The 27,065-nt window shown below is 41.7% G+C and overlaps 1 protein-coding gene across 1 annotated transcript in view; it reads left to right on the top strand.

Moving 5' to 3' along the window:
• The window catches only part of BEND5 (BEN domain containing 5), a 981,719-nt gene that overhangs the window by 104,711 nt on the left and 849,943 nt on the right, over nucleotides 1-27,065 (top strand). Inside the window, exon 3 of the mRNA XM_089780410.1 lies at nucleotides 15,893-16,017. Within this exon, the coding sequence (XP_089636536.1) occupies nucleotides 15,893-16,017 (125 nt within the window). The remainder of the gene's footprint in view (nucleotides 1-15,892; nucleotides 16,018-27,065) is intronic.

Here is a 27,065-nt window from a genome sequence, read left to right as displayed (position 1 = left end):
CCCTGCTGCACTTTAAGCCCATTACTCCTTGTCCTGTCCTCAGAAACCAAGAGGAACAAATTTTCTCCTTCCTCCTTGTGACACCCTTTTAGATATTTGAAAACCGCTATCATGTCCCCCCTTAATCTTCTTTTTTCCAAACTAAACAAGCCCAGTTCATGAAGCCTGGCTTCATAGGTCATGTTCTCTAAACCTTTAATCATTCTTGTCGCTCTTCTCTGTACCCTTTCCAATTTCTCCACATCTTTCTTGAAATGTGGCGCCCAGAACTGGACACAGTACTCCAGCTGAGGCCTAACTAGTGCAGAGTAGAGTGGCAGAATGACTTCACGAGTTTTGCTTACAACACACCTGTTGATACAACCTAGAATCATATTTGCTTTTTTTGCAACAGCATCACACTGTTGACTCATATTCAACTTGTGGTCCACTATGACCCCTAGATCCCTTTCCGCCATGCTCCTTCCTAGACAGTCGCTTCCCATCTTGTATGTATGGAACTGATTGTTCCTTCCTAAGTGGAGCACTTTGCATTTCTCTTTATTAAACCTCATCCTGTTTACCTCTGACCATTTCTCTAACTTGCTAAGGTCATTTTGAATTATGTCCCTATCCTCCAAAGAAGTTGCAACCCCACCGAGTTTGGTATCATCTGCAAACTTAATAAGCGTACTCTCTATCCCAATATCTACATCATTGATGAAGATATTGAACAGTACGGGTCCCAAAACAGACCCTTGAGGAACTCCACTTGTTATCCCTTTCCAGCAGGATTTAGCACCGTTAACAACAACTCTCTGACTACGGTTATCCAGCCAATTATGCACCCACCTTATCGTGGCCCTATCTAAGTTATATTTGCCTAGTTTATCAATACGAATATCATGCGAGACCGTATCAAATGCCTTACTAAAGTCTAGGTATATGACATCCACCGCTTCTCCCTTATCCACAAGGCTCGTTATCCTATCAAAGAAAGTTATCAGATTAGTTTGGCATGACTTGTTCTTCACAAACCCATGCTGGCTATTCCCTATCACTTTATTACCTTCCAAGTGTTTGCATATGATTTCCTTAATTACCTGCTCCATTATCTTCCCTGGGACAGACGTTAAACTGACCGGTCTGTAGTTTCCTGGGTTGTTCTTATTCCCCTTTTTATAGATGGGCACAATATTTGCCCTTTTCCAGTCTTCTGGAATCTCCCCTGTCTGCCATGATTTTTCAAAGATCATAGCTAAAGGCTCAGATACCTCCTCTATCAGCTCCTTGAGTATCCTGGGATGCATTTCATCAGGACTTGGTGACTTGCTGACATCTAACTTTCCTAAGTGATTTTTAACTTGTTCTTTGTGTATCCTATCTTCTAAACTTACCCTCTCTCTGCTTGTATTCACTACGTTAGGCACACCTCCAGACTTCTTGGTGAAGACCGAAACAAAGAAATCATTGAGCATCTCTGCCATTTCCAAGTTCCCTGTTACTGCTTCTCCCTCCTCACTAAGCAGTGGGCCTACCCTGTCCTTGGTCTTCCTCTTGCTTTTAATGTATTTATAAAAGGTCTTCTTGTTTCCCTTTATGCCTGTAGCTAGTTTGATCTCATTTTGTGCCTTTGCCTTTCTAATCTTTCCCCTGCATTCCCGTGTTGCTTGCCTATATTCATCCTTTGTTAGTTGTCCTAGTTTCCATTTTTTATATGACTCCTTTTTTATTTTGAGATCATGCAAGATCTCCTTGTTAAGCCAAGCTGGTCTTTTGCCATATTTTCTATCTTTCCTACACAACAGAATTGTTTGCTTTTGGGCCCTTAACAACGTCCCTTTGAAATACTTCCAACTCTCCTCAGTTGTTTTTCCCTTCAGTCTTGCTTCCCATGGGACCTTACCTACAAGTTCTCTGAGCTTATCAAAATCTGCCTTTCTGAAATCCATTACCTCAATTGTGCTGGTCTCCCTTCTACCTTTCCTTAAGATCATGAACTCCATTATTTCGTGATCACTGTCCCCTATACTGTCTTCCACTTTCAAGTTCTCAACTAGTTCCTCCCTATTTGTTAAAACCAAATCCAGAATAGCTTCTCCTCTGGTAGCTTTTTCAACCTTCTGAAACAGAAAGTTGTCTCCAATGCAGTCCAGAAACTTATTGGATAGCCTGTGCCTCGCTGTGTTAGTTTCCCAACATATGTCTGGATAGTTGAAGTCCCCCATCACCACCAAATCTTGGGCTTTGGATAGTTTTGTTAATAGTTTAAAAAAGGCCTCATCCACCTCTTCCACCTGGCTAGGTGGCCTGGCTAGTAGACTCCTAGCATGATATCACCCTCGTTTTTTACCCCTTTTAGCTTAACCCAGAGACTCTCTACACAGCTATCTCCTACGTTCATCTCCACTTCAGTCCAAGTGTGTACATTTTTAATATACAAGGCAACCCCTCCTCCCTTTTTTCCCTGTCTGTCCTTCCTGAGCAAGCCGTACCCTTCCATACCAACATTCCAATCATGCGTCCCATCCCACCAGGTTTCTGTAATACCAATGATATCATAGTTGTATTTATTGGTTAGCAATTCCAGTTCTTCCTGCTTATTACCCATACTTCTCGCATTTGTATATAGGCATCTAAGATACTGATTTGATCTTGCCTCCCTGTTGTGCCCTGACCCTCCTTTCTCCTTGCCATTATAGGCTGTAGTCCCCCCCATTTCCAACCCATCTCCCAGTCCCGCACATTCAGCACTTACCTGTGGGCTTTGCTCACCTGCCCCCGTCGAACCTAGTTTAAAGCCCTCCTCACGAGGTTAGCCAGTCTGTGTCCAAACAAGGCCTTCCCGCTCCTGGAAAGGTGAACTCCATCTCCGCCAAGCAGTCCTTCCTGGAAGAGCACCCCGTGATCAAGGAAGCCGAATCCCTCCTGGTGACACCATCGTCGCAGCCAGGCATTCACCTCCAGGATGCACCTCTCTCTGCCCGGGCCCCTACCTTTGACAGGAAGGATAGAAGAGAATACCACCTGCGCTCCAAACTCCTTCACCCGTACTCCCAAGGCCCTGTAGTCACACTTGATCCGCTCAGTGTCACACCTGGCAGTATCATTTGTGCCCACATGGATCTCTCCCTCCCCACTATATACACCACAGGGGCATGGGTGTGGTCTCGAGGCAGCTCCCACTCCCGGGAATAGCAGGACATTCTGAACATGGCCTGTGTGCAAGCACAGCGGCTCTGATGGTGCAGGGAATGGTCATCCTCACCTTGCAGAGGGGGGCTGGGCTTCATCCACTGTGTCCCCAGGGATAACTGACCACTTCTCTTGTTTCTCCGCAGCTGCACCAGCTGCGCGTGCAGGGTGCACCACCCCACCTGGGACATGCTCCTGCATCCGAGGGCTCTGCAGGCCCACCCGTGCAGTGGAGGGGTACCAACAGCAGCACCTGGGGGCACTGCAAGCCTTGCACCGCACCCTCCAGCACTGGCTGCAAGAAGACCTGCACCTCCAGCGGGAGCAGCTTGCCTTGGGCCGTGCCATTTGTCAGCACCTGCAGGCCCTGGTCCAGAGTGTGCTGCTTCCTGCTGCTCCAGCACCTGCTGCCTCCTCAGCTACTGCTCCTCCTTCCACTCCTTCTCCCTCTCCCATGTCTCCCTCCACCTCCTCCACACCCTCCATCCTCTTCCTATTCCCCCGGGATGCCAAAGCCCTCGCACCTGCAGTGCTGGGAGATAGTTGGCCCGGTGAGACCCCTAACCATGAGCCCTGAGCTTCCCCTTCCCCGTCTTCCCTTTGCTTCCTCCTTCCAGCTCCCTCCTCCTAGGTTTCCCCCTCCCCTCTCCCACCCTCTCTCTCTCTTCTCCCGCCTCCTTTCCCCAGTCTCACCAGAGTTTCATTCCCCCTCCCCTCCATTTTGTTAAATAAAGAGCGTTTATATTTATGAAAATATGTGTATTTTATTTTATACCACGAAGGGGGTTAGAGAGACGTAAGTGGAAGGACGTGAGGGAGGAATGAGGCACAAGCCCCTAGTGGGGCACACCAGGGAGACTGTTAGTGCTCCTCAGGGTGGAATCTCTCCCGCAGGGCCTCCTGGATACTGACAGCCCCCCGATGGACCTCCTGGATGGCAGTCTGCAGCAAGTGCAGCCAGGCTCGCAGCAACGTATTCAAGAGAAGCACCAGAGTGCCCAGAGGCAGCTCTGGATCCATGTTGCAGAGTGCTGTGGTGCCCCGAGTGAGGGCATCCAGAGTACACCGAGACGAAAATGCTTTGCTGTCCCTCATCAAGGTAGACAAACAAGCAGGGAAACCTGAGAACTGGCTGTCCAGGAGGGTGGGGGGCTTTAAGCACAGACCTCAGTTAGCCTCAGGCAGCAGCCCCACACAGTAAGTCCTGACCTGGTGCCCTGCTGGAACTGGTTCTGGCCAGCCTTAAATGCGATTCAGAGTCCACTCAGTGTGGACACACTATTTCGAAATAGCAAAATGCTATTTCTAAATGCATTTTGTGTGTAGATGCGTTATTTCAAAATAAGCTATTTCAAAATAAGCTATTTTGAAATAACGCTGTAGTGTAGACATATCCTCGGAGACTAGGGGATTCCTTTACAACCAGTTCTCACATTTTGCTTTACATTAGTAAATCTCTTAGGCTGTGTCCAGACTCAGGGTTTTTCGGGAAAAGTAGCCTTTTTCCGAAAAAACTTCACCTGCGTCTAGACTGCAGCCGTGTTCTTTCGAAATTAAATCGAAAGAACGCGGCTTTTCTTTCGACGGCGGTAAACCTCATTTCACGAGGAAGAACGCCTTCTTTCGAAAGTGCTTCTTTCGAAAGAAGGCGTTCTTGAATGTAAATAGGGCTTCTTCGAAAGAGAGCATCCAGACTCACTGGGTGCTTTCTTTCGAAAAAGCGGCTTGCTCTTTCGAAAGTTCCGCGTGCAGTCTAGACGCTCTCTTTCAAAAGAGGCTTTCAGTCTAGACATAGCCTTAGTGCTTCACAGAGGAAACAAGTTTCATTATCCTCATTTATGATTTGGTTAACTGAGGCATAGGGAGGTGAAGTAACTTGCCCATTGTCACCCAAGAAACTAGTAGCACAGGAAGAATAAGCTCAGGTTTCCTGAGTCCCAGTCCAGTGTTCTGTCTGCTAGGGCACATTGTCATCAGATGTATTCTCTCAAGAGTGATTAAAATCAGCTTTTGAAAGTCAAAATCCATTGAAATTATTTCCACAGTTTGATGTGCTAGATTTAAATTATTTTTTAAATCTAAACAAAAATGAAATGAAATGAAATGAAATGATGTTTTAATGTGCATACTACTTCATACGAAGAAAATGAGATCTTGCTCTTGGTCCACTTTTAAGAAGAAGTATTGAAGATGAACTCTTCATAAGCAGTGTTGCAAACGTGCTTTGCAGAGGGATTCATTCATAAAGTCAGATTTGATGGCACAGTAATAATTTAGATGTATCAGAGGACAGAAGGGAGAGAACTACAGACAGATGCAGTAGAGCCATTAAAATACAGGCTCCAAACAGACAAGACGAGGAGACAGAGAAAAGGTCAACGTGGTAGAACATCATGAGAGTGTGGTCATAATCTGGTCTAAGGTTAGAAAAACTTGCCAACTATTGTGAGCAAGAGTAGTGTGGCTATAGCATTCTAAAATCTCTGAAGTGGAAAATTTGGGGGGTGTAGAAGCACCATTGAAGAGTTACAACAAATTCAGTAAAGTGGGACAGAGGGGACATCTGAAGCCAGCAGTACATTTTAGAGAAAAGTATTTTAAGCCTTTGAAGTACTCAATAGTTGGGTGTTATGGGATAGCCTGGGGCTAACATAGTTTAAGGCAAGTAATTAGTGCCGTGGCTTTGCCACAGCAGTTGGTAGATGGAAACTGATGTGGTGTAATGCACACTTTGGCCAAAAGGAGGTATAAGATTATGAATATGTTCCCTTTGCACCACTGAAAGCATCTACTTTCCAAGATTCTACACAGGCAAAATGCCCTTAAGAACACACATTAATTATGGTGTACTTTGCTTCCTTTTCCTTACTTACACTTACCTTTCCTTTGTGAGGCTGTCTTTTAAAGGAATAAGGCCCCAACAGTATTATTCTGAAGAGGTTATGGGAAGACTGATTTTGCAGTCACTGATAAAAATTAGGAGCAATGCCATTAAAATGAGTGGAAAACTGCTATAAATGAGATGGGAATTTGGCCTTCAGATTTTAACATTAGCAAGCTCCACCAGTCTCATTTTTTTTCCTAGTCAGGAAATACTCTTGTGCCATTGAATAGAACCCCCTCCCCACCATATATTTTATTAAAAGCCATTAATGATTTTAATTATTTTAGACTTATGCCATACAGAAAAAAGTGTGAGAAGCTAGAATTCTCATTTTCTGTCACTCAGAGTTTACCAGATTCTCATTCTTATCAAAGGCAGCTCAGGATGTCTTTGCTTCTATGAATTAAACATTGACTTGCACACACCTATTGTACTGATGAGGCTCTTCCCCACTTACTTCTAAGAAGTAAAATACCCCATGTTTTAAAACATATGTAGCATAAAATATTCCCCTTTTGCAAGAAGGGTCACTTAAACCAACACATTTATCTCTTTCTACGATGCTACTATGATAAGGCTCTTTAAAAAAAAAAAAGCAGCAGGGAATTAGGAAGAAGGGATGGAAAATAATTTGTGCATCAGTTAGCAACTTGAGACCAAGGCTTCCAGTAATAGTGGATACTTTTGAAAATGCTGGTCTCTGTGGTTAGGTTACACTGCATAATTCTATTAGTTTGATAAAACGTGTCTGAAATATTTTTCTAAGGCAATTTATATTTTTGGTTTCCAGCCAAACATGTGTAGTACTATTCCTTTCTCTAGGTGAAGCTTCAGGCCTTTCCAAGAATACTGTACAATTGCAGAACATTTAGATGTTTTATTACACTGATCTAACTGCAGTATGGATATCACTTTGTACTGCAGATATTAATATTTGCATTACCACTATAAACAGTCTAAACAAAAGTGTACTGAAAATTACAAAAGATTACATACATACTTTTATGATGAAGACTTCGCAGTTTGCATTTCTTTTTGTTCAAGACACATGCTTCCAAATTTCAGGGATAATTCTGATTTTTCAAATATGTACTGTGAACAGAGGATTAGGTAACAATACCTCTGTGAGTTTGAGATTCCAAACATCATCACTTATCCATGTTTTTTTTTTTTACTAGTTATAAATCCAGGGTTGTCTGTTGAAGTTGCATTGGACCTCTTCCTCATCAAGATATCTCTTACAAATTTTATGTACAACAAAGAGGAATTTATAAACTTGTATTCATAGATGCATTTCTTTCAGAAGAAATCTTATTTTTAACTGCAGGAAAAAGTTTTTGCAGATCTTTGAACTTGAAGTTCCTCCCCTTTCCTTAGAATGCATAAATAAAATGACATGATCATCATCTCAATGTGTTTTCTGGTCTTTAAGGAGGAATTCAGTTCAGACTATATTCTATTTTTCTGTCTATTACCTCTGTTTTTTTAAAAAATATGATTCCATGAAAGTATAACTTAATACTGTTTGGCTATGTTGGATTCGATCCTACGTTCAAGTAGTGAAAAAATGTGTCTGCTGTTCAATTGTGCCAATCTGTTCCTTGGTTGTTTTTGTTTAAAAAATTTGTATAGATTGAAATGCAGCTGCAAGTGTATTAGTGATTTTTCTATTGCTTACTTGTCAAGATTTTTATTGTGTGGATGAAAAATAGTATTTCAAAACCTAGCAGTGTATTGACAAAAACGGAGGAGCACTTTGTGTAATTCTCTTTTTGAAAAACTACCTCTTTAGAGACAGAGATTGCCTCAACTACTTCCATTCATATGTATCTTGAACAATAGATTTATTGATAGCTTTTAGCTAAGGTTTAATTCTTTCCCCCCTCTGTTCACCATGGTGCTTACTTTTCTGTATTAAGAAAACTGAAATTATGCTCCTATGAGCAAGGCATACAATATGCAAGTGTTATAGGTGTAAAAGGAGGCATTTGACCTTTTGTTGCTAATCTGTGACAGGTGCAGACTATTTTCTTCCGAATGGTGTTAATTTTCATGCTTAAATCTACCCCCTGAAACTTGCATTCTGTATAGCCACCACAGGGGAACTGGTGGTCATCATGAGCAGTGTAATGGACAGCTGAGAGGGATAATCACGGATATTTCAACACATTCATGCTTGCAACTCATACATTTTTAGTGCACTCCTGTCTTCACTGCTTATTAGGAGGGCTGAAGTTAGTTATTCATTGCTGGACAAAAAAGTGTCTGAGAAAGTTCATGTGCAGGGAACAGCACATTGTTACAAATTAGTTTCCTTTACCATTTCTGGCAAACTCATTACAAAGTAATCGCGCCCTGTGCTGAAGTGCACTTCCTCTGGGACCAATAACTGTAAATAAGCAGGGCTGCAAGCTGGCTGATAAGTTGTTGTTCTGAAGATAACGGTCCTTTTTAGCAGAGTGTTTGACCTTTTTCTTTATATTGCCTCAGGCTTGTCTAAGACCCTCAAGGTCTATTTTTCATCTTAAAATTCTCCGTAGGAAAGCACAATGTGTGGTTTAAGAAGATTTTAGGATTGCTTAACATATCTATATTTTCTTTTCTTGCATTTTTATGGTAATTGTTGGCATACTCAGTAACTCTAGCTAGCATTTTTTAAAATAGGTTTTCTTTCTTCCTGTAAAGTATCCTTTTTATGTAGGAAGCAATATTCTTCAATATTTTATGAAGAGTAAATGTACGTTGCATAATAAATAAAATAGTAATATTGGTTTTCTTTTAAGCCTATTATAAATGTAGTGAACTTTTCCAGAAACTTTAAATGTACTTTAAAAGTCCATTTAAAATAATTCACATTTTGAGTATATTGCAATTTATAGTACTCTTTCTGTAAGAGACCTAAATTACTATGATTAGCAACTTAAGATTGACTTATCATGGGAAAGCTACACATTTTGTTTTTTCTGTTAGCTGTAAATATTGCATAGAACTATATATGGAAACTGAGACTATCTTAAAAACAACTTCCAAGGCTAAGAAAAAAGTAATTTGGTCTGTTCACATCATCCTAGAAAATTAGAAAGATCTGTTTCAGTACTTCTCAAAAGTAAAATCAAGTTATTTAAGAGTGCATAGGAAACCTAATTCATATTGTTTCATAATGTTCTGTTTCCTTTAAGGAATTATTTCTGTCACTTTTAGCATGTGTCCAGAAAGCTACTTCACATTCAGTGCTGCACGTGTGCCACCAAAAAAAAAAACAAAAAAAAACAAAAAAAAAAACGTGATGGAAAGTGTTCCTTTGAATATCAACATGCTTGTGTCTAAACATGTATCAATGCCGTTACTCATCATGGTTGTTCTTTTAAATTCCACAGATTTGTTCTTTATCTTAAATGTGCTTTAAATAAAACTTTGTCACCCTCTATATTCTGCAGGACTAGCTCATAAAAATTACTGTGACTGTGCAATTATATTGTGTTATCTTTAAAATCTTACATAGTTGCTTAACATTAGACATTGCACTCATAGAAATCAATGGTGGTTCTCCCATTGATTTCAGTGGATGCAGGTTCAAGCCCTTTGTGCTGTACAGTACTTGACAGTATCATTACAATGTATGACTTTCTCCTTAGATTTTTTTAGGTGTATTGAGAGTGGTGTCAAATGCCTGATTTAAAAAAAAGAAAATTATCTAAGCAATATTGTTATAAGGAGAAGGCAGAAATTAATGGATAGTAGAAATGTGCACAGAAATCAAATGTGGGGGATAGTAAAAGTCTCTGAATAGGTTGTAGTTTGTTATTTGACTGCAGTTTATATGTGTTTGAAACATAATGTTCGTCATACAGAACTGACACTCTCCACCTTTACCTTTAATTGACTATCATTGAAGCATGAAAAGTGGCTAATTCACCTAGTTTATTTCTAAAATAAAAGTAATATGTGTATTATCTCAATGCACAAATATTTATGTGCACAAGAACATATTTCAGTGTGTAGCTGCTTTTTAAACCACTAATTATATAAAGTATTTCTTTCTCAATATTACACTTTTAACTCGTGCTTATAAAAACTAAATTAAGAGAAAACCACCCACTTTTCCTATATATTCAAATGATAAAGTGAATATTAATTCAAAAATCTGCCTTTTAGTATAGGAGATGCTTATTTTGAATGTAAAAATAGTCCTATTTGTTCTTGACTATATAATGAATATGTAGTGTAGCACCATATCTTCATTATGTAATCAATGTTTAATTATTGCTTAATTCTTCCAAATACATTACAGTGTAAATCACTATTTTTTGTTGTATTGGGACACAAATTCCTGCACATTGAGATTAAAAAAATGGGATCCTTTGACTACAACAATATAAAGGCTGTACTGTAGAATTCTTAACTTTTATTATGAGCTTGGTTTTGTAGTTGCTCAAATCCTTTCTCTTTGATGTGTAGAAATATTTTTCAGTGACACCCACTGAACACTAGAAACTCTCTCAATATGTGGAAGTATTTATTTTTATGCTTGTGCAATTCTAGACCTTTTTTTCACAAAAGCTTTCACCTTAGGGGCACTGTCATGTGGGTTGGAAATGGGATGATAGAATATAAGCAAAGACTACAATAACTATAAACATCAATCTTCTGTGTGTGGGGAATGTGTTAAGTATGTTAATAAAAGTATATGGCATTGGGCATCTTATTTAGCATCTTAATTATGTGAAAGTAATAGCGTGTTAAAGAAATAAACAAATAATGCTGAACTGGAAGGAGTTGCAGCCACCCATGATAACTCACAAATAATACAAAGGAAGCTGCACTAGAGAGAAAATAAAAGAGGGTCTCCTTACAGAAATGAAAATTGTGTGAAGATAATCTTTCACAGAAATATTCACTGAGAATGAGAAATGTGGAAAGCAGTAATCTTGGAAGAGAGCAAGGTATAGAATGAACAAATGATTAAATTATTAGGAGGTATGTGGTAGCTTCAAATGATGTTGATGAGTGTATTAGTAATGCCTAGGTAGATAGATTGCTTTAGTTTACACTGATTTGTAATGATCCCATGACACATGTCTGCACTACCACCAGTGATTTCCTTAACACAAGGGAAGTCCTCAGGTGCTCAGGCATCTTTACAGCATCTCTGTATGTCACAGTCGTGCATGAGAACATGTGGGCTCAGGGTCTGGTACTTTGCATTTAGACTAATTAGCAATCTGATGTTGAAATGGAAACTGAAATATGCAATAGGTCAGAAATTGAGATATCATTTTGCTTTGAACATTTTGACTTTTATATAGAATATTTATTTTCTCACTAATATCTTGTATTCTTGATCTGCATCATACAGCACAATCCATTTTTATGACCTTTGGATTTCTGCTACAGAATTCACTAGTTGCAGTGCTGGTTTTTTTTTAAATCAATATAGCTACAATTTTTTTCTCCAATCCAATCCCTGATGCAGATCATTCATTCCAAACATGGAATTACTATTGATATTACTGGGAGTTATTTATGTTATAGAAGTGCAAATATTATCATCATTTCTATAGTGACAAATATGCTTTGTGCCTTAAGGCAAATGAAAAGGCTTTGTCGTCTTGAATTGAAGAACTTACCCTGATTTTTCCAACCTTACTAATAGTGAATAGTGACTTAATCCATGAACAGTTCCAGTGACATTAACATATTACTCTGAGTAACAGTAGCAGAATCAGGGCCAAGAGAAGACCCCATACAGACAAGGGATGGGAAAGGGAGTTAACCAAAACTCAGGTGAATTATCTAATTTATATTTGTCAGATCTCGTAGTACAAAATAAATCCAAAATATAAATATAAAGAGTTTGGAATACATAATGTAGTCATTTACTCTGTAAAATGAGATTGCAGACATCCATTTAATCATAATAGACTCAGCTAAAATAATTTTGTAGTGAAAAGTCTGGATTGGGCATGGTAGGAAAAGGAAAAAGTTTCCAGATATGGAGGATAACAAATGTTCATTGTCAGCAAAGTCAACAACAACTTGATTATGCAGAAGGGTCTATAAGTAAGTCATTAGGCAATAAAATGGCAAATGAAATTTAATGTTGATAAATGTAAAGTAATGCACATTGGAAAAATAATCCCAACTCTACATACAATATGATGGGGACTAATTTAGCTATAACTACTCAAGAGATCTTGGAGTCATTGTGGATAGTTCTCTGAAAACATCCACTCAATGTTCAGTGGCAGTCAAAAAACAAACAAACATAACGTTAGGAATAATAAAAAAAGGGATAGAGAATAAGACAGAATTTCCTTCATATGAAACCATGGTATGCCCACTTCTTGAATACCATGTACTAATGTGGTAACCTCATCTCAAAAGAGATATATTGGCATTGGAAAAGGTTCAGAAAAGGGCAACAAAAGTGATTAGGGGTTTGGAATGGGTCCCATCTGAAAGAGATTAAAAAGATTGGGATTTTTCATCTTAGAAAAGAGGAGAGTAAGGGGTGACATAACAGAGATCTATAAAATCATGATTGGTGTAGAAAAAGTGAATAAAGAAAAGTTATTTACTTGTTCTTATAGCATAAAAACTAAGGGGTCACCAAATGAAATTAATAGGTAGCAAGTTTAAAACAAACAAAAGGACATTTTTTTCATGCAGCGCACAGTCAACCTGAGGAACTCCTCACCAGAGGATGTTGTGAAGACCAGGACTTTAACAGGGTTCAAAAAAGAACTAGATAAATTCGTGGAAGTTCGGTCCATCAATGGCTATTAGCCAGGATGGGTAGGAATGCTGTCCATAGGTTCTGTTTGTCAGAGACTGGAAATGGATGACTAGAGAGAGATCACATGATGATTTCCTGTTCTGTTCACTTCCTCTGGGGTATCTGGCATTCGGGGCGGCCCGTGCGTATAGGCCGACTCAACCGTCGCCTAGGGCACCGCATTAAACGGGGCGCCCAATGAGATGATGTCATGCCATTGAGGGCTGTGGAGGCGGGGGCACCAATTGCGCATTCTACCTGGGACGCGGGGGCGCCGATCACACATTCCGCCTGGGGCGCCAGCTTCCAGAATCCCGCCTCGGGCCGCCCCTGCTGGCATTGGCCACTGTTGGGAAGATAGGATACTGGGCTAGGGGGACCTTTGTTTTGACTCAGTATGGCTGTTCTTATGTTCTTAAGTACATTGATGAAACACACGTCTGAAATGCCTGTTGGTTTCCAAAATACAAACTATTCCGTTGTCCCAATAAAACAAACTGTAAGACAGATTTTAATGCCATTACTAATATTGAGCTGCATTTTACTCTATAAATTGTGCTGCTGTTTTAAATGGGACTGCCTGAAGAGGAAATTATAGCTCTGTATGAATAACAATTTGGTAGTATTGCTCCAAAGATTTAAAACTATATCTGAATTAATAAAAGAACAGGTCCAAACATGTAGCAATACTTTCATAACTAACATTTTAAATTAGTTTTTAGTGTGAAGGTGTGGTGTTATTTTATTAATTACAAAGTTTGATAAGATGGGTGTGAGCAGGAAAAATGCAAAATATTTCATTTTGTAGGATATAAATTAGTAGAGGGACAGACAAGTCATCCATCTTAGAAATTTGCTGCAGTACTACAAAGGAAAAAAGCCAGTTTAACAATTTAAAAGCACTTTTCTAAGTTTCTCCAGAAGCGAACTCCATTCCCTTTTCTAATATGGCCTGATATGTTACAGGCAGTCCCCGAGTTACGCGGATCCGACTTACGTCAGATCCGCAGTTACGAACGGGGCACTTCCTCTCCCTGGTCTCGAGCAGACCAGGGAGAGGAAGCAAAGCGGCGGCGGAACCCGCAGCCAGCTGACAGCCCAGACGCGTCTGGGCTGTCGGCTGGCCGCGCGCTCCGCTCTGCTCCCCCCCCCCTCTGCAGACCAGGGGGAGGGGGAGCAGAGCGGAGCACAGCAGAGCGGCTGAACACGCGGCCAGCTGACAGCCCAGCCCTCCGCTCCGCTCTGCTCTGCTCCCCCTCCCCCTGGTCTGCAGACCAGGGGGAGGGGGAGCAGAGCGGAGCACACGGCCAGCTGACAGCCCAGACGCGTCTGGGCTGTCAGCTGGCCGCGCGATCTGCCGCTCTGCTCTGCTCTGCTCCGCTCTGCTCCCCCTCCCCCTGGTCTGCAAACCATGGGGGGGGGGGGGAGAAGCAGAGCGGAGCGGAGGGCTGGGCTGTCAGCTGGCCGCGTGTTCAGCCGCTCTGCTGTGCTCCGCTCTGCTCCCCCTCCCCCTGATCTGCAGGGGGGGGGGGAGCAGAGCGGAGCACGCGGCCAGCTGACAGCCCAGATGCGTCTGGGCTGTCAGCTGGCCGCGCGATCTGCCGCTCTGCTCTGCTCCGCTCTGCTCCCCCTCCCCCTGGTCTGCAAACCATGGGGGGGGGGAAGCAGAGCGGAGCACGCGGCCAGCTGACAGCCCAGACGCGTCTGGGCTGTCAGCTGGCCGCGCGTTCCGCCGCTCTGCTCTACTCTGCTCCCCCTCCCCCTGGTCTGCAGACCTGGGGGACGGGGAGCAGAGCAGAGCAAAGCCGCGGAGCCCGAGGGCAGCAGGATAGCCACGGCGCGTCTGGGCTGTCCCGCTGCCCGCGTGTTCCGCCGCTTTGCTCCCCGTCCCCCTGGTCTGCAGACCAGGGGGACGGGGAGCAAAGCAGAGCAAAGCCACGGAGCCGGAGGGCAGCAGGACAGCCACGGCGCGTCTGGGCTGTCCCGCTGCCCCCGTGCTCCGCGGCTTTGCTCCGGACGCCTGTGGTACAGCAGCTGGGGCGCTGCCGGTTGGTCCCGTAGCGCCGCTCTGGGTGCCACTGGACCAACCCAGCAGCACCCCAGCTGCTCTGCCCCAGGTGTCCCCTAGTCAGCAGCTGCTGAAAATGACCAGTGGCTGACTACAGGAAGCCCCTGCCCCGGGCTTCCTGGAATCAGCCGCTGATCAGTTTCAGCAGCAGCTGACTTGGGGATGCCTGGGGTTCTTAAGTTGAATCTGTATGTAAGTCAGAACTGGCGTCCAGATTCAGCCACTGTTGAAACTGATCAGTTTCAGCAGCGGCTGAATCTGGACGCCAGTTCCGACTTACATACAGATTCAACTTAAGAACAAACCTACAGTCCCTATCTTGTACGTAACCCGGGGACTGCCTGTACTTGCTTTCATTTTGTACTGAAAAGTGCCAGAGGGAGCAAAGTAGTCTATTTTCCAATATGGTATCACAAAGCTAGCCAGGAGAACACGAGCTAAACCCCATATTCTCATGTTTTAGGCAAGAAGATCTTCAGCATCTGTAAGAAAACTGAGAAGTCCTGAAAATCATCCATAGGGGGAACAACAGGATTTTGGGCACTGTTTTTAAGCATTCTTAAGCATTAGCAGCACATAGGAGAAAGAAATCCATATAAGTAGGGAGGGAGGTGGCAAAGAAATCATATGAGCAAAGAGGGGATTTTGCATAGCAGAAGGGATGGTGGGACAACATTCACAGAAAAAAAATCAAGATCAGAGAGGACAAAAGATCATTATGAGTGGATTATAAAAGTCCATATTGGTGTTTTTCCTCCATGTATTGACTTATTTAAATATGATTGGTCCATTTGTATATTTTCTTAATGAGTTTCATAAAGACTTTTACTTGAAAAAAGTTCTGAATTGTGTTGTACTCATTAACTTTATAATCATGTGAGGAGTTTTAGCCAATCATAGTCAAGCATTTTAAAAAACCATTCCGTGTAGCAGTTGTGCAAGGGTTTATCAGCCATTCATTAAACTGCTGCATTTTGTAATCCTTTGGTAGGTAACCTTGGCCGTGTGGACCACATCACAGAGTTTGAGTATGACTTGTTCATTAGGCCCGATACCTGTAACCCACGCTTTCGAGTTTGGTTCAACTTCACTGTTGAAAATGTGAAAGAGTCACAGGTAAGTTTCCGTTAAATAGTATGATTCATTCATAATTACTTTATTGGAGAATAAAAAGTGTGTTCTTATTAAAAATTAAAATGAAAATATCCTACCAGTTGAAGAAGTGGCTTAAAATAAATTCAGGAGCCTGGGCAAGAGTAGTGGACAGACTATAAAAGAGAAGAATCCTTCTTTTTGAAGCCAGGAAGCCTTGGAGGGGACAAGCTAGTGGGTCAGTCTCCCTGGCAGTACCTTCTCCAACCACCACCCACTTTGAGAAACAACCTGTCTTGGAGGGTCTTTTCCATTTGGACTTTGCTTGTGATGCTGTTGACTACTTAGGTAGGGCCCTACCAAATTCACAGTCCATTTTGCATTTCATTATGTTTATATCTTGAAATTTCACAATGTTGTAACCATAGGAGTCCCAACCCAAAAGGATATCACATGGGGGCACAAAGCTATTGTAAGGGAGTTACAGAATTGCCACTGTTACTTCTGTGTCGCCTTCCTGCAGCTCTGAGAAGTTTCCAGCTGTGGAGAGGGCTCTGATCTCCCCTATGCTGCAGGGAGCAACCGAGCCAAAGGCTCCTAGCTGCTAGTCCCAGCTGCATTGAGAAGGACAGGACTACTTCTTCCCCTGCATTCTGCTCTCGGGAAGCAGGAGGGAGAGGAGAAGATCAGACCCACCTCTGGGTACCTCCCCTGGATTAAAAAACACTCACATTTCTGCAGTGCAGCTGCAGAGCTTCCTGTGCCCAGGGGAAGTACTCAGAGTTGAGTCTGATTTCTGCTATGCCTTAGTCAACTATAATCAAATTATAGTCATGAAATGAATGAGAACTGTCTCAAGGAGGCAAAGAGATCTGGTGGAAAGATAGAATATATATCTAGAACTTACAGGATATTTGTTTTCACAGATGTCTACATGAAAGAGAATGGTTTCACTATTAAGTTTGACTTGTGAGGTCTGTTTTTATAATGTGCCTTCCTATAATCTTTTTTTCATCTCTCCAATTTCCGTTAAAATGAAACCTGTATGAATGTAATCTAGTCTGCAACCTTATTTAGGGCTCCGGACTAGGGGGCATAAGCAGTATTAGTCTTTGCAGCTCAGCTATATTAAATGAATATTTAAAAATTGATATATCAAACATACTATATAACCTGCTTTGTGCTTTATGATTATTTTCTTTTGTTTTATTAGGAAATGAGAAAAGCAAAGAACACAAGGTTCAGTGTAGCATACAATACACAAACAAATTTTTTAGAACAGTATATTTGTAGAGGTCTATGGCAAGTAAGAATCCCAATATTTCTGTATTAAAGTACTTCTTAGTTTAGTTACTAGGATTAAATATTCTTATGTGACTTACATTTATTACTGATTCAGTATAGAGGTGAGAGAAAACAGCATAATCTACCCATTTAAATATTGTTGATCAGGCTTCGGCCTGTTAGGCAACAAATCTGATGAAGTGTCTAGATCATTTAAGGTTGGTCTTCTTTATTTTAAGGTTCTTTAAATTCCTGATTTGAATCACTTAGTTTACTTGGACTTGACAGTCTGTTCACTAGACATTATTTTTTCTGGCCCTTTGTTTGCTTGTTATTAAAATCTCTTCAGACTTGTCTGATATCATGTACTGGGTGAAGTTCCTGTTCACAGAGAAATTAATTGCATTTCCCCCATCATGAGAAAACAAGACACAATCTTTCATTATCTGACTATTTCTCACAATTCATCAATCCTGTTTTTCTCCTGTTGTACCAAACTACTGCTTATTGACACACAAGAGGGACAAGTGATTACAAAAGGTAAAACAATTTGAAAGAGAGTTAAATTAATAAAATTCCATGGCACAAAGACAATAGCCCCAACAGCATTAGGAACTTTTGTTGGTGGTATACGCTTTGTTTAGTTTTTCTGTTCTAGCATCAGACAGTAATTTAGTATTAACAGTATACTGCTTATAAACAACCAGGCTCTCTCCCCTACATTTGTAACACTGAGGATGGTGAATGGAATCATACAAGTAAGAGATGGAAAAGAGAGACCTATTGGGTTATCAGGCCATCTCATTGCCAATGTAAGATTGTTCCCTGGAATACATTTTCTGTTTCTTGTACAATCCCATTTTAAATGTCTAAAGAAATGGGGCTTCCACCATTAATGTCTAAAGACATTCCATAGCTTCTGATCTATCCAACAGTTGTTGTTTCCTGATATTCAACCTAAATACATCTTTGTTTAACTTAATTCCATAATTCTTAGCTATAATTTTATAATAAAAAAATAATTTATAATTTTTATAATAATTCATCTTGGTAGAAATATTTCCTCTTTATCCTTGCTGTTTGCATTCAGATTTTTGTAGATTAACAACATTCCTAATTGTGTCTCAATGTACATATACATGTTTAGTTATTTTTAGGCCCCTACCTAACAAAACACTTGAGTATGTGTTTAATTATTTTTCTATATTGGGGCCTCTGCTTTTCTACATTAGTGAATCATACCAGCTCTCAGATTTTTTTACCCGTCTTCTTTATAACTTCCTCAAAATATTGCTTCTAATGTAGAATCTAAAATTGAATGGAGTATTCCAAGTATGCTGATACTCCTACTATCTAGAGAAAGAATTATAGACTCTCTGCTCCTTGATGTCTGAGAATATACAGTCCAAAAATGGCCCTCTTTTTCTGCTACATCACTATGGAAACTTATGGCTAATTTGCTGTGGACCATCATACATAGATCTCTTTCAAAACTATTGTTTCCTTCTTCACATTGCGTATATGTTTTGTGATTGTCATGTGACAGAGGTAATTCCTCCTACCCCTGGGAAAAGAAAATTGAACACAGATCTCTTTCATGGCAGTCAAAGCAGTAGCACTGATTATTCTTGTTATGCTTTTATGATAATAATATTTTTATTGGCTTCTTAATATTTTTGTGGTTTCAAGATTGGTTTTTCTAGAAGGCTATAAAATAGGCTTTACTTTCTCCTTTCTAACTTTGATTTTATGCTGTGCTCTTGATTTAATTCTTCTTTTAACCACATGCAATGAAAAAGAATAATTACCAGGTTATATTTGTGTGCCTAAGGAACTGGTATGTAGAAAAGCAGCTAACACCTGTGTGATGTAAAATTTAACTTTTTGGTCTCCAGTGTATGGTTTCAGACTCCTAGATCAGGTGGTCCTCTATCAGTGATAAGATCTGAGCAGTGAATGTCTTTATGCATTTGCTCAATGAATTCAATTAACACCAATATTGGAAAGTACATAAAGAAACTGATATGTTATACATAAGGACTATAATCATGCAATGATTACACAGTAACAATGAAAGAGAATGAAGAAAATAGATTTGCTGAGAACACATGGTCCCATCGGCAAACCTCCAATTTTTCTATTTATATACATGTCAGAGGCTGCTTCCTATTGCTAGATAACATTCTGTATTGGGCCAAGTTTGTTTCCCATTAATTTCAGCTGTGACCTTCACAACATCATCCATAATTTTACATATTTTCCTTTGTAGAACCTGAAATTGAATCGACTGTAACATCCAGATTATATGTTAAGTATATACTAGTATTCTATGGTACTTGTTTCAGATACAGGTGTACTTCTAAGCTGGCATGCATTTAAAAGCATCAGTGGGAAATGTGTATCCACCAGAGAACTGGACCAAAGAAGAAGTTAAATTTATATTTTTAAATTAACTAATTATTCTGTTGCATGTGAATTGGAAGGTTTTATAGCTGATAACTATTATTTGTGTTGTGGTGGCATATAGAGACTCTCATTGTGCTAGGTAATATAATGCATGATGGATCCAAGCTTGAATAGTTTACTATCTAAGGATATGATGGGAGATGACAGCTGAATACAGCAAGCAGACTGAAGGAGTACAACGTAATAGCAAGAGGGTTACAATTAGTGTAATAAATGGTGGTCACATACCCATGCAACTTACACGTCTGTATCCCCAAAATAACTGCTGCATATACTCCGAATATTTGTTCCATAATGAGAAATCCATCAAAAGCAGTATTTCCACTGGTATTAGAAAGGAGGATCAACTCATAGGTATATGCCAATGCTGTTAAATCATTCCATAAATATCCATTGTTAATGTGAGACAGTTCAAACACTTATGAAAATACCTTGTAGTTGGGCAGTCACCCCACTCCAGGACAAAAAGGGTTAAAATAGTCCTGGGAGAGAGCACTGTTGACTTTGGCCCTAGGAATGGTGCCATTGAGTTTGCTGCCAGTGGACTCCCCGCCCAGGAAGAGCCAAAAAGACATGATGGTTCTGGATTTACAATGTATGCCAGACACTTTTGAGGCAGTGAGGGACCTTCTTTCCCTCACAGTGCCACCATCCCTGGCCATTTGCGAACTGTCAGAGGCAGCACTGACATTGCTGCCATTTTGGCAGTGAGGTAGGTGCCAGGGAAGGGCAAGCTGACACCGCTCTCTGGCACCGGTCAGCACTGCAGCAGTGTGGTTGCCCAGGAGTGAGTCTTCCGACTGATTTAAAGGCAGGATTCTATGCTTCGCACAGTAACAAACACTGCTCTGACTGGAGACACTGGCTTTGGACATAGCACAAGGCATATTGCTGGCAGCCTGGCTACCTGGTCAATCGCACATGCCACGGCTGGGGCCAATTTGACACTCCAGCTGATTCAGGGTTCCCATTTGAGATGTTCCTACTTGCAGAATTGGAAGTGCAAGCTCCCTGATTGCCCCCTTCAGAAATGGGATCAGTCTCTGGGACCGACCTTGGTATTGTTGCAGGACACACCTTCACTCAACCAAGCTTCAGCAGAGAAAGTACAGGGTCCAGTGCTGATATAGGTCTCATCATTTTTCTCCCCAAACAAGGCTGTGAAGTGAACTGTCATGCTGTCAACCCAGGATGATTACAGGATACACCAAAACTCTTGTGGAAGGCATACAAGCAGAAGATATCTCTGAATCCTCCTACGCCCTAGTGAACATATTAGTGGCCTCAAGGCCATTGCAAATGGCCTTGGATGGCCTTGAACAATGCCATGCGAGAGCCAATAAAAGCACTCTGTGAGATCCTTGAATTTTTCTCATCTGTTGCCATGTGGCTGAAGAGGAAATACTTTGTTCCCCCCATGGGGTCTAAGTTTTTGTAAACTCACCTCCCATCAGGCTCTTTGGTTGTTTTGGCAGCAAATGGTGGGGGGCGGGGGGAAGGGGGAGGTTGCAACAAGATCTATCCCAGGAGGCCAAAGATGCCAAAAATTCTTAGCTGGGGAAGCTGCCTGTCAAGCATATCTTTATAAACATGCTTGACAGGCAGCTTCCCCAGTTAAGAATTTCCAACCACAAGGCCCTCCCGAGTTCTGACTTTAACTCCTGTTTAGCTAAGGCAAAGTTTAGGAACCGCTTGCCTTCAGAATCCATGAGTGAATTCTCAGTCTTAAGGGAAGAGAGCAAGGCATCCTTCTAGGCAGTTTTGGATATGGTTGATTTGGTGACCTATCCCACGACCTCTGTAGTGGTATGAGGTAGAGCTCATGGCTTGAGGATTGTGCTATGAGGCCCACCAGACAATCCAAAACCTGCTGTTTGAAGGCAAATTGCTCTTCTCAGACCAAAGTGATTCAAAGCTCCACAGCTTGATGTCCTAGGATTTGCCTGTACCAGCCCCTGTGAGAGAGCATTACAAGCCTCAAACAATGGCCCTTTTTTATTTTCCACATTGATCCCAGCAGAGGCAGGGTCATAGCTGCAGGAGGAACAGAGGCTACAAGAGGAGACCTCTATCCCAATCTTCAAATGCTCAGGTATCAACCCTCTCAAAACACTTGGCAGGGAATAAATAGGCCTTTTGAGGGTGCACCCTAGGATGGAATTCTAGGACAATATCTGGATCCTATCTTCCCTATGTTTGTGGGGCAGTTGTCACTCTTACTGAGCATGGATTGCTGGGTACTGCGCATAGTGAAAGTGGGATACATCCTTCATTTTAGCTGTCCCCCTCCTTCTTGCCTAGGCCCCTTCCCTGTTCCTCTTCAAGGACCCTTCTCCTGAGAGACTTCTGGCTCAAGTGGTGCAGTTTCTTTTATGTGCGGGAGCAGTGGAAGAGGTTCCAATGAAGCTAAGGGAATTGAGATTCTACTGCCATTTCTTTCTGATCCCAAATGCAAACAGCAACCTCAGACCAATCTTGGATCGCTAAAATCTCAACAGATTTATGAAAAAACTGAAGTTCTGCATGGTTGATCTAGCTTTGACTATCCCCTCTCTGGATCTATGAAACTGTACACCACCCTCAGTTTTAAGGATATATATTTCCACATTTCTATCTTTCAAGGACACAGAAGGTACCTATGATTTGCAGTAGAACGCATACATTATCAGTTCACAGTACTACCCTTTGGTCTATCAGCAGCCCTGTGGGTGTTCATGATGTGCATGACAGTTGTGGCAGCCTTCCTAAAAAGGCAAGAGGTGTAGGTATATCCCTACTTGGGTGACTGACTGATCAAAGGTAGAGCCACAGACCAGGTGGAGGCAAACATAACATAAGTACAGTCCATATTCCAGAATCAGGGGCTGTTGAAAAATATGCAAAAATTCATGCTTTCCCCAGTTCTACGGATGGTGTGTGACTCCTCCATTTGGGTAGACCAGGCACACCTGGACTGCAGTCCCACCCCCGCTTGACCTCTACTCCTCCATTCCCCACACATGCTCCATTCTGGCTCCCCAAGGCCCACTCCCTGAGGCCCCCTACCTGCTGCTTACACTTCTTTGCCCTCTCTCCAGTGCCCCCTGATCACCGCTTGTGCCTCTTCACATGTTCTGAGTCCCCTCACCATTCACATCTCTTCGTCTTCTCTTCCAGGATCCCCCATTTTCCCAACCAATGCTTGTGCCTCTTTACCCTCTCCTCCAAGTTTCCCTGCCAGCCAGCCAGATAGCTGGTCATTCACTGCCCATACACTGCCCATATGGCTGAAGTGGGGACAGGAAGAGGCAGATCAAAGGCAGGAGGTTGGAGGGAAAATGATGTGTGGAAGTGAGGCTTTAAAGCAGCCACACTTTCAGTGGCCAGGAGCTCCAAAGGTGGCAGAACAGCTGTTCTGAGAAACTTAGCCTCCTTTGGTCTCTTACACTAGCCATTTTTGCCCAGTTTAGGTCTTCAGCTTGAGCCAGGCAAGAGCTTTTCTCCCAGAAAGTTGATTTGGGACTATATTGGCATTCATACTGAGCCTGAATCATTATCCCATCACCACAGCAATAAGCTGCTTGAATCTTCTGGCGCACATGGCATCTTGTACCTGTGTCATAGAAAACACATGGCTACATCTAAGCCCATCCAATCCTGGTTAAAGTTGGTATACAACCCAGGGGACATCATTTGAAAAAGATGGTCTCACTGCCCTGATTGGTGATTTTGGATGCAGAGATGGTGTATGCAAACATGACTTCCTTGAATCCCACACCTTCAATGTCTTTGATCACGGACACTTCTGAGATGGGATGGGAAGCCCACTGCGGTACCCTCAGGACTCACGGTCTCTGGTCCCTGGAGAGCTAAGTGAGGTGTAGCTTGTCTGCTAAGCTCTCCAACCCCACCTCGAGGGCAACTTTGTGTCAGTCCTCAGAGTCAACACAACAGCAATATTTTACAGAAACAAGCAAGAGGAACTTGATTCTCTCCCTAGTGTCAGGTGGCTCTGTGCTCTATGGGGCTTCGGAATAGCCTATTCTGTTTACCTGAAAGCCTCTAACCTACAGAACAAATTGGTGGATGAGCTCAGCAGGTCCTTTCCCAACCAGCACTAGTAATCCATTTATCCACGTATCTTGAACACTGTTTTCCAGAAGTGAGCATTTCCCCAGGTGGAGCTGTACGTGATGGAGCAGACTGGAAATGTCCTCAGTTCTTCTCTTACTGGGCCACAGTCCAGGCTCGCTCACAAATGCTTTCCTTCTTCCCTAGATCAGATGACTCTGCTACATGTTCCCTCCCTCTCTTCTTGTACACAAGATCCTGCTCAGGGTCAGAAGGGACAGAACATGGCTAATTCCCATAGTTCCTGCATGGCTGCGCCAGCACTTGTTCTCACCCCCCTTCTGGACCTCTTGGTGGACACACTGATCAACTTACCTGTGTTCCTGGATTTGATCTCTCAAAATCATAGTTGCCTGCATTACCTGAATCTTGAATCTCTCCACCCTGCAGCATGCAAGCTCCATAACTGTATCTGGCAAAACAGGCTTGTTAAGGGCTAATTCGTGAGGTGCTCTTGGTGAGCACAAAGCTATCTACTTGAGGTACTTAGGTGGTAAAGTAGAAGAGTTTATTGATCTGGTCGACACAAAAAGTGTTTCACCTACTAAGTCTTCACTGCCTTTTGTTTTAGATTATCTGCTTTACTTAATGTAAGATGCCCTAACTGTGTCCTCCATAGTGTCTGTCTACCTTGAGATCTCTATATTTCACTCGTGGCTGAGCATGTGATCGATATTCTCAAATGCAATCTGTGGCCCCTTCTTAAAGGGGCTGGAACAGATGTATGTATGGGTACATCAACCCCTTCTTCCTTGGAACCTTAATTTGATACTGACAAGGCTAACAGGTCCCCCATTCAAGCCACTGGCAACATGTTTTTTGCTTTATCTGTCCTTGATGGTAGCCTTCATAGCTGCCGTTATTTTAGCCGGAAGAGTCTTACCTCTGAGCCACAGTAAAGTCTTCTTCAAGGACAAATAGCAGATATGGCCATTTTCTTCAAAAGGTGGTCTCACAACTTCATAATGATCAGGGCCTCTTTCTCCCTGTCTTCTGTGCTAAACTACACATGTATGTCAGTATTTATTTATATATTCTCCATCCAAAGGAAGGGCTTTTTCACAGTTTTCACCATTAGTCTTGTTCCATCACCAAAAAGTCCTTTGAAGTAAGTCAGAGAAAGTGCAGATTACCTCTCTCAGGGTATGTCTACACTACCCCGCTAGTTCGAACTAGCGGGGTAATGTATGCATACCGCACTTGCTAATGAAGCCCGGGATTTGAATTTCCCGGGCTTCATTAGCATAAGCGGGGAGCCGCCATTTTTAAATCCCCGCTGCTTCGAACCCCGTGTAGCGCGGCTACACGGGGCTCGAACTAGGTAGTTCGGACTAGGGTCCTATTCCGAACTACCGTTACTCCTCGTGAAACGAGGTGTACCAGTAGTTCGGAATAGGCACCCTAGTCCGAACTACCTAGTTCGAGCCCCGTGTAGCCGCGCCATACGGGGTTCGAAGCAGCGGGGATTTAAAAATGGCGGCTCCCCGCTTATGCTAATGAAGCCCGGGAAATTCAAATCCCGGGCTTCATTAGCAAGTGCGGTATGCATACATTACCCCGCTAGTTCGAACTAGCGGGGTAGTGTAGACATACCCTCAGGTAGGTGGGCTGCTTTAAAAAGGCAAATTGAACCATAATGTTGTCATGTTTATTCCCAAATCAGAGTCAAGATAGTGTTTTTGAAAAATACTCCCATCTTAGGTATTTTTAAGGCATCACTAGTATCAGAGTGTTTCATAAAATTAATATTCTTACCAAAGCTTCATTTTAAAAAACTGTTGTGTGTATGCACAAGTGCATGTGTATGAAAGGGACATTACATTTAAAATGCTTTGTAAGTTAGGGTATGTCTACACTACCCTCCTAGTTCGAACTAGGAGGGTAATGTAGGCATACCGCACTTGCAAATGAAGCCTGGGATTTGAATTTCCTGGGCTTCATTTGCATAAGCAGGGAGCTGCCATTTTTAAAACCCCGCTGGTTCGAACCCCGTGCAGCGCAGCTACACGGGGCACGAACTAGGTAGTTCGAACTAGGCTTCCTAGTTCGAACTACCGTTACTCCTTGTGAAACTGTTTTTCATTCAACAGTGTTTAATAATCAGCTTGAAATATACAGTTATATCAAAGTTAGGCTTAACCTATTAATCGCTGAATTGCTTTTAGAGAGATGGTCATAGACCTGGTATACAATCCCAACCAAACCAATAGCTTAGGCAGTTTGAATAGCATATTTGAATAGATTAAAATAAAACCTTGATTACAGTGAGTGGCTTTAGGGAGTATAAATATCAGCCTGATAAACAATGTACAGTAACACAGCAGAATACCAATGCGATTCAGATTAAGGAGAGAGATAAATAGTGCAAGAAAATTTACGTTCAAATATATATTTTTAAAAACAAAAAAAGAAACTCTGCTGGTAAAGAGATATATTGCTTTAAATTTATACTACATTCACAAACTTGGCTCTAAAATAATCTTTGTGTTGACTTTTAGAAATGTTTTACTATCTCTAGTGTGCAGTATGCAGAATACTGTATAGTTTACTGTACAAAACATAAAATTATCTTCCATTCACTATTTATGGTAATTCGTGTCCAAGATCGATTTTTCCAGTTTTTACATGCAGTTTTTAAGTAGTAAATAATTAAAAAGAAATATAATTGTATAGGAAAATGTTTTGATACTAACTTATAACTATTACTATTATAATACCAGTAATATAAAACACAGATGTAAATGTAAAATATCTTTATGAAAATTAAGTTTGGAGTAATAGAAATGTAACATCAGGATGTGTGAGTTTCAAAGAGATCAGTAATGCTGGATTGATCTACTGCCAAAGGGAATTAAATATTGATATTTAAATTTCATGCAAAGTTTTATGGCTAGGGTAAGGCTTTCCTTGACAAGAATAAAAATCACTAATGCTAAAAAGAAATTGCATCTTAAACATCAGAATTCTTTGATAGCTGTAAAATTGGATTTGTGGAGTTCCTTTGTTACAGATTGGGACTATTTGGTTGTCAGCCTGACAGAAAATAAAAACAGTTTCAAATTTAAGACTGGAAAAATACCTGTAAATAAAGAACTCCTTAACTGATTCCTCCTTATTTTAGAGTGTTCCCAAGCAGTAGTCTCTTACGGAGTGTCTAAACTACATGGCTCACGAGCCATAAGGGATCGGTCGGCAAAGGCTTCCCCAGCCGA

The sequence above is a fragment of the Pelodiscus sinensis genome, chromosome 9 (assembly GCF_052426305.1).
Source record: "Pelodiscus sinensis isolate ZL-2025 chromosome 9, ASM5242630v1, whole genome shotgun sequence".
Classification (NCBI taxonomy): Eukaryota; Metazoa; Chordata; order Testudines; family Trionychidae; genus Pelodiscus; species Pelodiscus sinensis.
This window is presented reverse-complemented; position numbering and strand designations above follow the sequence as displayed.